The sequence below is a fragment of the Homarus americanus genome, unplaced genomic scaffold, assembly GCF_018991925.1.
Source record: "Homarus americanus isolate GMGI-L3 unplaced genomic scaffold, GMGI_Hamer_2.0 scaffold9748, whole genome shotgun sequence".
Lineage (NCBI taxonomy): Eukaryota > Metazoa > Arthropoda > Malacostraca > Decapoda > Nephropidae > Homarus > Homarus americanus.
In genome coordinates this window covers 423,385-436,871 of record NW_024738697.1, presented here as the reverse complement: position 1 = coordinate 436,871, position 13,487 = coordinate 423,385, and the positions used below count along the sequence as shown (strand labels likewise).

At 40.0% G+C, this 13,487-nt stretch overlaps 1 protein-coding gene across 15 annotated transcripts in view; it reads right to left on the bottom strand.

The window, feature by feature from the left end:
* LOC121874326 (gamma-aminobutyric acid receptor subunit beta-like) overlaps positions 1–13,487 on the bottom strand; it is a 105,921-nt gene that overhangs the window by 32,723 nt on the left and 59,711 nt on the right. For 9 of the 15 annotated variants that reach the window (XM_042378448.1, XM_042378439.1, XM_042378433.1 and 6 more), the window contains 3 exons: positions 10,938–11,075; positions 5,776–5,904; positions 485–490 (listed from right to left, as the gene is read on the bottom strand). In XM_042378448.1, coding sequence (XP_042234382.1) covers positions 485–490; positions 5,776–5,904; positions 10,938–11,075 — 273 coding nt within the window. The remainder of the gene's footprint in view (positions 1–484; positions 491–5,775; positions 5,905–10,937; positions 11,076–13,487) is intronic. The other 6 variants (XM_042378436.1, XM_042378438.1, XM_042378445.1 and 3 more) reach the window with 1 other exon arrangement.

The following is a 13,487-nucleotide window of genomic DNA, read 5'->3' as shown; positions in this document are numbered from 1 at the left end:
ACAGTGATGCAACACCAGCGTTTTCCTTGAAGCAAGTTGTAGTTGGTATGTGTGTGTGTATAGATGTATGTGCACATGTGTGTGTGTGTGTGTGTGTGTGTGTGTGTGTGTGTGTGCGTGTTAGTGTGTTTTGATAGCGAATGTACATTTATGTTCCTGTACGTGCGATAGCTAGCGCGATTTTAGGCACAAGTGCGCATATCAGCGCTTGCGAATATCCATACGCATGCGCTACGTTGGTGTATCAGTCTACGCGCTTGCAGGTGTGTGTATGTACGTGCGCTGTGTAAATCTGCGCCAGGGTGCGTCAAACGCGAGAAAGAGTGTCAAACACACGAGAGAGGAGTGAAGGGGTGAGGGAGAGAGAGAGACTTGCTGAAGACGGTGGACAGCGTAACACAAGACTGGTCTACAGTGAGTCGGTCAGGACAGCCGGAGAAGACGTGTGGTAATCCAACCTTCCAAACTGTGATGACCTACGTACCTGGGGCTGTGTTCCCCAGTAGTGGTAGCAAGCGACATGATCGTAAAGGAGAAATTTAGACACGGACATAAAGGAAACAAACAGAAGATCAGACACATATCGAACGACTGTGGTAATTAAGTTATCATTATATACACACTAACAACACCAGGATATACAGTGTGGCTAAACTCTTGTATTTTGTACATAAAGGCTCTACAAATTAAAACAAACAAACAAATAAACCCATAAACAAAAACACACAAAGCCGCATGAAAAGATGAAACAACAACAGCATTTAAATAATTCCAAAGCAAATGCAATACGACAGCTATAAGCATTTACCTCCATCTTCACGGAACCATAAACAAACAGATTCATCAAAAGCACAGACTTACAGACTGACTAACCATGCAAGAAAATAATAATAATAATAATAATAATAATAATAATAATAATAATAATAATAATAATAATAATAATAATAATAATAATAATAATAATAATAATAATAATATATATACACGTTGATGTAATTGAAACTTATTGAAACAAAAACAAGAAAATTGGTCAACACAATATGGTTTAGACATCAGCTGATCAGAGACGTCATATGTGGCAATTGCTGGGGGTGGGTGATAGTGGGTGGGGAAGGGTGATAGTGGGTGGGGAAGGGTGATAGTGGTGAAGGGGTGATAGTGGGTGGGGAAGGGTGATAGGGGTGGAGAGGAGAGAGAGGGGAGAGAGAGAGAGAGAGAGAGAGAGAGAGAGAGAGAGAGAGAGAGAGAGAGAGAGAGAGAGAGAGAGAGAGAGACATAAGCACTACCTATCAACGACAAAGCAATTTGAAAAAAATGCACACACACGCACACACATCAATTGACACACACACACACACACACACACACACACACACACACACACACACACAAACAAAAAGAGAAACAACATGTAATTAATCAAGAAAATAAAAGCTCAATTACATACAAAAACAACATAGGCGATAAATAACGACAAAACAAAGAAAATAACAATACAAATAACAAAATAACAAGGGATGAATTTATTCTACTTGAGCTCCACCTTACCTTAGTAATTTATGAATAAATCTAAATAAAAAATAACCTTAAAAATACCGTGAATAAATTGCCATAAGGTAGAGAGAGAAGAAACATGTAATGGAAGAGAGGAAGAGAGAGGAAGGGGAGGAGGGAAGGGGTAGATGGAAGGAGGGAGGAATGGAGGAAAGGAAGGAGGGAGGGAGGGGGTAGATGGAAGGAGGGAAGGAAGGAGGAAAGGAAGGAGGGACAGATGGAAGGAGGAGCAGAGGGAGGGGATAGACAGGAAGGAATGAAAGAAAAGGAAGGAGGAGGGATGGAGGGAAGGAAGGAGGAGGGAGAAGGAAGGAGGGAGATGAAGGAAAGAAAGGAGGGAGGGGGGGTAGATGGAAGAGGGAAGGATGGAGGAAAGGAAGGAGGGATAGATGGAAGGAGGAGCGGAGGGAGGGATAGATGGAAGGAAGGAGGAACGGAGGAGAGGAAGGAGGGAGGGATGGAGGGAAGGAAGGAAGGAGGGAAGGAAGGAAGAAGAATAGGATTGGTGTAATGAGGGTGTAGTGAGGGTGTGGTAGGTGGTGAGAGCTGTGGCAGAGAGATGCGACAGAGAGGTGTGGCAGAGAGGTGTGACTAAGGTGTGACAGAGAGGTGTGACAGAGAGGTGATAAGGTGTAGGCAGACAGATGAAGGAAAAAGACGACAGAGAGAGGTGTAGCAGACAGGTGTGATAGAGAGGCAAAGGGGCAGATGTGACATAGGAGGTGGCAAAGGGGTGTGACAGAAAAAGTTGCATAAGGTGCAGTAAGATAGGATGGAAGGAGGGATGCAAGAGAGAAAGACATGCAAGTGTAGGGATAGAGAGGTGTGACAAAGGTGACATAAATGCACAGAAGATGTGACATAGAGGTACAAAGGTGTGGACAGAAAGTTGTGATAAGGTGTAGCAGACAGATGTGAAGGATAGATGTGACAGAGAGGTGTAGCAGACAGGTGTGATAGAGAGGTGTGACAAAGGTGTGACAAAGATGTGACATAGAGGTGTGGCAAAGGTGTGATAAAGAGGTGAGAGAGAGGTGACAGGAGAGGACACACAGTGACAAAGATGTGACATAGAGGTGTGGCAAAGGTGTGATAAAGAGGTGTGACAGAGAGGTAAAGATAGGAAAGACTGCAGTGACAGAGGTGTGACAGAGTGCACTCAAGGGGTAGTGACAGAGGAGAAGAGAGACCTAAGGTGTGACAGAGAGGTGGACAGAGAGGTATGACTAAGGAAGACAGAGAGGTGTGATAGAGAGGTGTGACAGAGAGGTATGACAGAGAGGTATGACTAAGGTGTGACAGAGAGGTGTGACAGAGAGGTATGACTAAGGTGTGACAGAGAGGTGTTAAGCTGACACAGTGTATAGACCAGCTAAAACAAATTCCTTCACTACCGATGAAGACGCAACTTTTCAAACCCACAAAAAATAGACCAATTAAAAAATATATATGAAAATATCTTAGAAATTTAATATTAATACTTTGTTTCTTAAATAAGTTATTGATGCTTTTGTAGAGAGAAAAAAAAAATACAAATTTTGCGGTAAAATATTGGAACCAAATGTTAGGTGTTTTTACTTCTGTGATATGCCAGATCTTCTAAAATATTATATAAATATATTATCGTATTTCCTGATTCTATCCGTCTATCTTATCTCCCTCATTTATTTGATTATCTTCTATGTGGTAAAATTCGTAGTTAGTTACCATATCTAGGTGCAGTGGACGAGTGAACAATGTACTCACTGTGTTTCTAAATATCTGGGATTTGAATCAGGGGGTAAATGGGGAGGGGGCCCTCAGTCGACCCAGCTGTGAATGGGTACCTTACGTTATAGTTAAGGAAGTGAGAGTGGTCGAGTACCGTGCCGTAATGGTCCATCAAGCTTACAGTATAGCACACACAGGCTACAAACACTGTTATAAACTCATTATAGTGTTTTATTTACCCTATTGCAATTCTCCCTCTGATTTCCTCATCTTAGTCATATTCATTCTCCTTTTACCAACGATAATACTCACGTTATTTATCTCTGTTATTGGTATTGTTTCTTCTTCCCTTTTCTATTATTATTATTGTGTGTTATATTTTCCTTATATTTTGTGTTGTTCCTCCAGCTATAAAAAACCTAACTTTCTCCCATAGAAAATCTGCCTTTCTCCCTTAGAAAGTTTAGCTTTCTCCTTAAATCAAAAAGTCATTCCACTTATCTCTTTCACTGAGCGGATAAAACATTCCCTTACTAACCAATATCAACAACACCTGTGTTCGAAAGATCTTAAGTTATCCCAACGTTATAACATCTAGTCAGTCAGTCAGTCAGTCAGTCAGTCAGTCACGTGGCAAGTCTGTAATCTAAGGCAAAACACACCTAACCTATTGACTCGTATACGCTTATATAATCACTTTATGGAAAATACTCATCAAAATATATAGACCCATTGAGGTATTTCTGAGTCTTATTATTTTGGGTTTTAATTAAACTTTATCAATGTGTTTTAGAGAAGGTAAATACTGCAAGATGAATCAAGTGGCTCAATATACTGGTCTATAAGGCCTTAATTATGCTTCATATGGGCCCGAGTGATGACCCCGGGCAGATAGGTAAAGACATGGAGCATTATATGGAGTTGCTGAGTACTATAGGGAAGATTGGATGGATTATAGGGAAGATTGGAAGTATTATAGGGAAGATGGGAAGTATTATAGGGAAGATGGGAAGTATTATAGGGAAGATGGGAAGTATTATAGGGAAGATGGGAAGTATTATAGGGAAGATTGGAAGTATTATAGGGAAGATGGGAAGTATTATAGGGAAGATGGGAAGTATTATAGGGAAGATGGGAAGTATTATAGGGAAGATGGGAAGTATTATAGGGAAGATTGGAAGTATTATAGGGAAGATGGGAAGTATTATAGGGAAGGTTGGAAATATTATAGGAAAAGTTGAAAGTATTATAGTTATGATTAGAAAGTTTATAAGGAAGATTGGAAGTATTATAGGTGAGATTTGAAGGATTATAGAGAAGATTGGAAGTATTATAGGTGAGATTAGAAGTATTACAGGTAAGATTGGAAGTATCGGACTCAAATCTAGAAGTATTATATGCAAAATTATACTCATAGATAAAATGTAAAGTCTTATAGATTATGAGTATGAGCTTTATATGAAATAAACAAGATGCTTATACATTAGCATTATGATAATTTATCTGATGATGTGAAGTATTATTAGAAACATGAAAGTACTGTGTCAGAGGAGGAGCATATTAGGGAAAATTTGGAGCATAATAGATACGATTAGAGGTACTGAAATAGAGATTTGGATCATTGGAGATAAGCTTTGGAGCATAATAAGAATGATTAGAGCAGTTTAGATAAGGGTTGGAGCATTGTAGGTGATTTTAAGAGTATTATGGATAAGTTTGGAGAGTTATACAAAGGTCTGGATGAATGTAAGTAAAATTAGGAGCATTATAGATCAGATGTGGAGCATTAAAAGGAAGACTGGGAACATTTGTTTTACCTGGTAAGACTAGGAGCATTATGAGTTAAAGATTAGTTAAAACATTACCAGCATCAGAAACGAGATTGAAAAAAAAGCCTTATTAATCATACTCACACTAAAACAATACCGTGAGAGCGTATATATATAAATGTTTTCCTGAGCATTATAAAAAAAATGCCTTATAGAAAATATCGAGATTCTCATAGATGGAAATAAACTTACAAAGAATAAAAGAGAATTTAGAGGGAAAAATTACATTCTATTCACAATATATATATATAGATATTTTTTTTTTTTAGTATTTTGATCAAGTTTAATATATGAGATGTGAGAAGATATAATTAAGTCTTATAGGAGAACAAAGCCATTATAGGTAAGATGAGAATTATAATAAAGAAGCCTGGCAGACAGACAGACAGACAAACAGACAGACAGACAGACAGATAGACAGACAGACAGACATATAGGAATAAACAGATTAGATTCAGAAATTATAGCAATACCTTATACCTACGTTAGCAGAAAACCTATAGATTATTTGATATTAAGAGAGAGAGAGAGAGAGAGAGAGAGAGAGAGAGAGAGAGAGAGAGAGAGAGAGAGAGAGAGAGAGAGAGAGAGAGAGAGAGAGAGAGAGAGAGAGAGAGAGAGAGAGAGAGACAGATAAACAGAAAGACAGACATAGAGACACTGGTCAGGGATAACTTACCTGAACGGTTTAGCCAGAAGGACACCCATGAGATAACAACAATCAGTGATGAAGGAATGTAGATTTGGATCAGGTAGTATCCCATGGACCTTACGAACATGATTTCACAGAGCAGCCGAGAGTAGTTGCCTGTTGGGAAGAGAGACACATGAAGGTGAGACATATGGAGGTGAGATACATAGAGGTGAGATATCTCTAACAACCTGTGAGTCTATGTCTCTCACTGAATCTCTGAGAATGTTGGGGGGGGTGAGAAGTCTCTAATTTATAAGGGTTTTTGTTGGATGACGAAGCCTGCTGAGAGACAAATGTTCTCTTTGAAGCATTAAATTTCTGTTAGCAAGAGAAACATATTAAATGATACATAGTTTTAAATTACTTTCCTATGTGGGGGTTTTGTTAAGTGATACATATTGAGTGATACATACATAATATATTTACATTATGTGAGTGTGGTGAAAGTTAGAGAAAGTGGCTGTGAGAGAAAGGGGTGGAAGATTCTGTTTCCTGATTTAGCTCACCCCTTCTCTCTCTCTCTCTCTCTCCTTTCATCTATCCGTTACCTTATACTTTTCCTTTTCACATTTCAAATTTCAGCACCCAACCTTATTCTCTCTCCTTTCTTCCTCACTCAACCCACCTCACCTCAATCTTCAATCCTCCTTCTTCCTTTTTCCCCTCTCTCCCTCTCCCCCTCATTTGCATATATAGAGGTTAAAAGTTGATGATGACTACACTAAACACTCATTACAAACACACATCGACCCATGTTTTGTTGCCTCCTGTGTGTGTGTGTGTGTGTGTGTGTGTGTGTGTGTGTGTGTGTGTGTGTGTGTGTGTAGGAGGAGGAGGAACAGAGGGAAATGAAAATGACTCTGGAAGTTGTTAATGAGGGAGGTGGAGGAAAGAAGTGAGGGAGGGAGGAAAGACGGGAGGGAGGTGGAGGAAAGAAGTGAGGGGAGGTGGGGAAAGAAGTGAGGGAGGTGGAGGAAAGAAGAAGAGGAGAAGAAGAGGGAGGTGAGGAAAGAAGTGAAGGAGGAGGGCAGGGAAGGTGATGAAGGAAGTGAGGGGGGTGAGGAAAGAAGTGAGGGAGGTAAGGAAAGAAGTGAGGGAGGTGAGGAAAGAAGTGTGGAAGGTGATGAAGGAAGTGAGGGTGATCCTGAAAGAAATGAAAGAAGCGCTGGAAACTTTCGCTAAACACCAAGAAAAGATTTACCATCATTCTGTGTTAAGTGATGGAATAAAACCTTTAAACTTCATTAGTGACGATAAAAAAAAACAGGAAGACGGGAGATGAGGGGAGAGGGGAGGAGAGGGGAGAGGGTGTGTGAGGGGAGAGGAGGTGTGAGGAGAGAGGGGAGAGTGAGGGGAGAAGAGGAGGGGAGAGGGAGGGATAACACAATACATTTTGTTGTTCTGTAAACTTAACATTTCCACAAAAAGAAGAGAGAGGCGGTCAGGTAGAAAAGTTCTCTCAGTGAGTGAGTGAGCGAGTGAGTGAGTGAGTGAGTGAGTGAGTGAGTGAGCAGTTGGGTGAATAAAGTAATGAGTACTTATAATGGTGGCTGAGTACATCAACTATTACTCGCCCTTAAAGCAAACGGAACAGAAATTTACCCATAAAAGTGAAATTGTGTTTTTTCCTTTAAAATGGGTGATGCAACAATTGTGGGGGGGGGGGAGTGAGGAGGGAAGATGGGTGAGGGAGAAGGAGAAGGTGAGGGAGAGGAAGGAGAAAGAGGGGAGGGAGAAGGAGAGGGAGATAAAAAGGAGTTGATAGAGAAAATAAGATTGAATACAAATTAGTGTGTACAAATTGGGAGCGAAATTGGAGTTAATGGTTGACATGACGATAGTTCACCATAGACAGGAATAATTTAAAGAGCTAAATAGGCTAATTGGACCTTAAAGATAAGCTGAGGTAATCGCCTTTAAAATGGGGATAATGTGGACCTTGAAATTGGGTGATAGGGTACTTTAAATAGGGAAATAGTGCCGATAGTATGAATTAGTCAGATATGGCTATACAAACAATATACTTAGACGGCGCTGGTATACAAACAATGTTAAACAATAAGCCAGTTTGACCAAGGATAACCTGAACAAAAAATGCCAGTCATCAGAGGCTTATCACTTTGTTATTTCCTCCAAATATCGATTTAGTAACACTGAATTAATATTTGTCTCGTTAAGGTAACCCGTAACGCGTGTTTATTGTGTTTATATATTATCCGGCCAGGTTATGTAACACCATCTGCCTAACGACCCTTCTCATTTTTCCTTAAGTTATGGCATCAGACACTAACTTAACCTAACCTAACCTAACCAAACCGAACCTGTAAGACCTCTGACGTCTCACCATGACCCTGTCTGACCTCTGACCCCTGTATGACCCCTGTATGACCTTTGACCCCTCACCATGACCCCTGTATGATTTCTGACACACCGTCGTGACCCTTGTATGACCTCTGACCTCTCATAATGACCCCTGTATGACCCCTGCATGACTCCTGTGTGACCTCTGGCTTCTGTATGACCCCTGAGTGAAATTTAAGTATCACATTTGTAAAGAGCGACTAAATGAGCCTTAGTAAGTACCCACGTTAGCTCTCGTTACTTGGCTGAGTATTTAAAGAAACCACTTAGACACCTGTTTCAAGAGAGAGAGAGAGAGAGAGAGAGAGAGAGAGAGAGAGAGAGAGAGTCTACCTTACCTAACAACTGGTTTATGAAATGGGCAACAAGTTAGTCATTTATTATTATTATTATTATTATTATTATTATTATTATTATTATTATTATTATTATTATTATTATTATTATTATTATTATCAACAAAGGCGAGAAATTTATAAACAAGGTAAGATGAATATACCTGAATTATATACATCTCTTACCTCCCCCTCCTCACCTCTCCCTCACCATCCATTCCCCTCACCTATCCCTCACCATCCCTTCCCCCTCACCTCTCCCTCACCATCCCCTCACCTCTCCCTCACCATCCCTCTCACTCGCCCTCCCCCTCACCCCCCCTCACCTTGTGTTATGTTAAAGCTGACTAATTAGACTAATTGATCTGATGAGGCTAAATATGGTTCGCTGCCATTAGCACCACACACCTGAGCTGTTACAGGTGTAATGTTAATAGGTTAATGGGCATGTCACCCAATTAACTATTATTACGACTATGACCAGATGAAGGTGTAGTGGTAATGGGTGAATGGTCATACCACCCATTAACTGTTCTTACGATGGTGTGATGGTAATGGGTGGTGATAATAGTTACGGCTCTGTTACCCATTAGTACTGTCGTTACTTAACTCATAGACTATTAGAATAATGGGGAGCGATTTCCTGTAATTACTTTCCATTTGCTGCTTTACTGATGGACATCTAATAGGGTTGGTAATGGTAGGGATTCCCTCTCTCTCTCTCTCTCTCTCACTCTCTCTCTCTCTCTCTCTCTCACACACTCTAAGAACCCACCATTATAAAGAGACCACTTCTTAGTTAATGGCTTAATGGGGCTGAGGAGAGTGTGTTTGTAGAGACGATGATGAATATTGAATAGAGAGAGAGAGAGAGAGAGAGAGAGAGAGAGAGAGAGAGAGAGAGAGAGAGAGATTAGAAATTATGATTGTTTTGCTTTTAATTTTGTCCCTTCCTCATTTCTCTCTTTTCGTCACCCTTCTCTATTTCTCTCCACCTCCCTTTCTTTTCCTTCCTCCCTCTCTAACTCCATCCTCTTCCCTCTCTCTCTCTCTCTTTCTTCATCTTTCTTCCTCCCTCCATCCCTCTATCTCTTTACTCCTTTATCTTCTTTCCTCCCTCCATTCTCCCTTTATTCTCCCATGCTTTTCTTCTCCTACCTTCTCTTCCTCCCTCTTTTATTACTATTTATCACCTCCCTCCTTCATAGGTCGTTCTGATCATGTAGACAACGACATTGGGATTAGGTAAACAATCTGTAGAAAATGTGTTGTTTGATAGGCGGGGGAAAACATCATTAACCGCACCATCATAAACAACAACGACAAACACAACACCATCATAAACAACAACAAAAACACAATCACCATTATAAAACAACAACAAACAAAGTGACTGACTTAAGTAAAAGAGGATACAGTAAGAGAGAGAGAGAGAGTGAGAGAGAGAGAGAGAGAGAGAGAGAGAGGAGAGAGAGGGAGAGAGAGAGAGAGAGAGAGAGAGCTGGGGGGTGGGGAAGTGTATAGAAAACGAGTTGCTGGGGAAGAAAATAAAAAGGAAATAGTGTGCAGAGAGTTGAGGGTAAAAGAAAATGAGATTCAGTATAAAGAGACACAGAACAAAGTGTCAGACTTCTCTTACTGCATGTGCACACACACACACACACACACACACACACACACACACACACACACACACACACACACACACACACACACACACACACACACACATGGCCACACACACAATAATAACAGGAAACTGAAAGACTATTTTTGTTTTTTTTGCTTCGTGTAATGGCGTCGAGTTCTGGCTAGAGTCTATTCAGATTACACAAACATTTGCTTGTGGGAATACATCTCCTCCGCCCTAAGAGGCGCTCATTCACTCCCTCCTACAGCCACTCTATCGTTCATTGATAGATCCTCTGATACTCTACATTAGCAGAGCCGCAAAAAAAAAATAAAAATTAAACCCCACACCCATGAGTTTCCCTTTGGTTTTCCTCTGGGGTTTACTCTTCATATTTTTTGTCAGGGAATGATATAGATTAATATAATTGGACCAGTGTTGAAGGTGATGGGTGATACCGATAGCATTTCTAATTCAGACAGTTGCCATAAATATAATTAATATAATTGGAAAAGGCTCATTATAGTATTCTAACTCATAGTGCTCTTTTGGAAATTCACTCTTGTCGGATTACTATTTTTCCCATCTATAACACACACATAACTGACTTCTATATTTTACCTTGTTTTAAAATCTGCAACTATCAGACTTAAAAAAAAAAATCTTCTTGCTTTAAAAGTCAGATTTATCACATTTCAGCATTTTTACGTGTAACCAGAACTAACATATTCCAGAATTCTCTACATTTTCCCTTGACAGATTATCTCTACAACTCAAAACGAGAAAAAAAAAAATCGCTGAAATAATAACTAAAGACTCACCTGTAGATGTAGAGGAGATGATGGTTTTCCTGTTGTACCCGAGAACTCGAAACTGTGGCAGCGAAACATCTGACTCGATGACCACGGATCGATCACCAGCGTGCCATGATAAGCGAATGTGATCCATACTGTAGCCAACTGTGGGGTGAAGGTGAGCTCATCAGGGCATTTATTAACTAAACCAGGTGTTAATAGGTGAGATAATTATAATTTTAGCTAGTTAGTTAAGGTAGAGGTTAGTTAATTAAGGTACTAGTTAATTAAAGGTATAGGTAAGATAATTATCATCCACCTTAATTAATCCAGGTATTAGATGGTGAATAAAAGGCAAGTATCAACTGGGTTCTTTAAACATAACTAATCTTAGAGTTAATGAAGACATAAATTAGCTTGTCATAGTGTTATAAGTTAAGGTATTTGCTAGGTAATCCAGGTATTGGTTAAGACATAGATTAATTGATAGAAAATGTTGCTTGGTTACATGAAGAATAGGCTTCCCAATCAAGGCATTAGTTTATTATGGGATAGACGACCTGGACAGCTACGCAAAGTGTTCATCAATGTTTACAGCATAAGATTAGCTAATTAACATAGTGTTTAGTTCAGGCAAAAGTAAACTAATCAATGTTAATTAGTTTAAACATAAGCAAGCATCAATGTGTTACTTAATTTACTTACACATAAATTATAGCTATTGAAGGAGTTATCTAATGAGTTAAGGCATAACATACCCAATTGGTTATTGTATAACTAGTCAACTAACTCAGGCATAATTGAGCAAATTTAGGCATTTTCAGGATAATCTTAGTATATTTAGGATAAGTATGCCACATTTAAGCAATTTCCATAGAGTTTTGTAATAAAATACGAAATATATTAGAATAATTAGTTATGTAGTATGCTAGCTAATAGAGGCTGTCAACCTGAATTACCTGTTGATTGATAGACTCTTAGCTAACTCACATACATACATACATACATACATACATACAGTAATCCACGCACACAGGCATTAACAGACACACATAACCCAAGCACACAGGACACCAGTGGACACACACACACACACACACTTAACTATTCCCAAATGTTAAAATATTACCCTCAGGTGTTAATATTCAACTGTAAATACCCAGAGTGGTTAATAAACTCTTATGATAATATGCTAAAAAAACAGAGAAAAAAATTCCCAAGAGTTAATCATGTTAATGTGTGTACAGGCAGGTGAGTCTCGCCCACCTCTCTCGTTAATTAACTAGACCAGGTGACACAGCGCCATGGAAACACTAGCTGATGGAACCACTCGCTGATGGAACCACTCGCTGATGGAACCATTCGCTGATGGAACCATTCGCTGATAGAACTACTCACAAGTAGAACCATTCGCTGATGGGACCACTCGCTGATAGAACCAGTCACAATTAGAACCACTCAATGATGGAATCACTCACAAATGGAACCACTCATTGAAAGAACCCGTCATTGATGGAACCAGTCACAAATAGAACCTTTCGCTGATGGAACCACTCACTAATGGAACCACTCATTGATGTCATTGATAGAACCAGTCATTGATAGAACCACTCATTGATGGAACCACTCATTGATGGAACCAGTCATTGGTAGAACCAGTCATTGAGAGATCCACTCACTGATGGAGCCCAGTCATTGATAGAACCACTCACTGATGAACCCGGTTATTAATAGAACCACTCATTGATAGAACCAGTCATTGGTAGAACCACTCGCTGATGGAACCAGTCATTGATAGAACCACTCACTGATGTACCCAGTCATTGATTGAACCATTCATTGATAGAACCACTCACTGATGTACCCAGTCATTGATTGAACCATTCATTGATAGAACCACTCGCTGATGGAAAAACTCACTAGTGGAACTATTCATTGGTAAAACCACTTCCTGATGGAACCAGTCATTGATAGAACCAGTCATTGATAGAACCACTCACTGATAGAACCAATCGCTGATGGAACCACTCATTGATAGAACCACTCACTGATGGAACCACTCGCTGATGGAACCACTAATTGATAGAACCACTCACTGATGGAACCACTCATTGATAGAACCAGACATTGATAGAACCACTCATTGATATAACCACTCGTTGATGGAACCACTCATTGATAGAACCACTCGCTGATGGAACGACTCGCTGATGGAAACACTCACTGATGGAACCAAACACTGATGGAACCACTCACTGATGGAACCACTCACTGATGGAACCACTCACTGATAGAACCACTCACTGATGGAACCACACTGATGAAACCACTCACTGATGGAACCACTCACTGATAGAACCACTCATTGATAGAACCACTCGCTGATGGAACGACTCGCTGATGAAACCACTCACTGATGGAACCACTCACTGATAGAACCACTCATTGATAGAACCACTCGCTGATGGAACGACTCTGCTGATGGAAACACTCACCGATGGAACCAAACACTGATGGAACCACTCACTGATGGAACCACTCACTGATGGAACCACTCACTGATGGAACCACTCACTG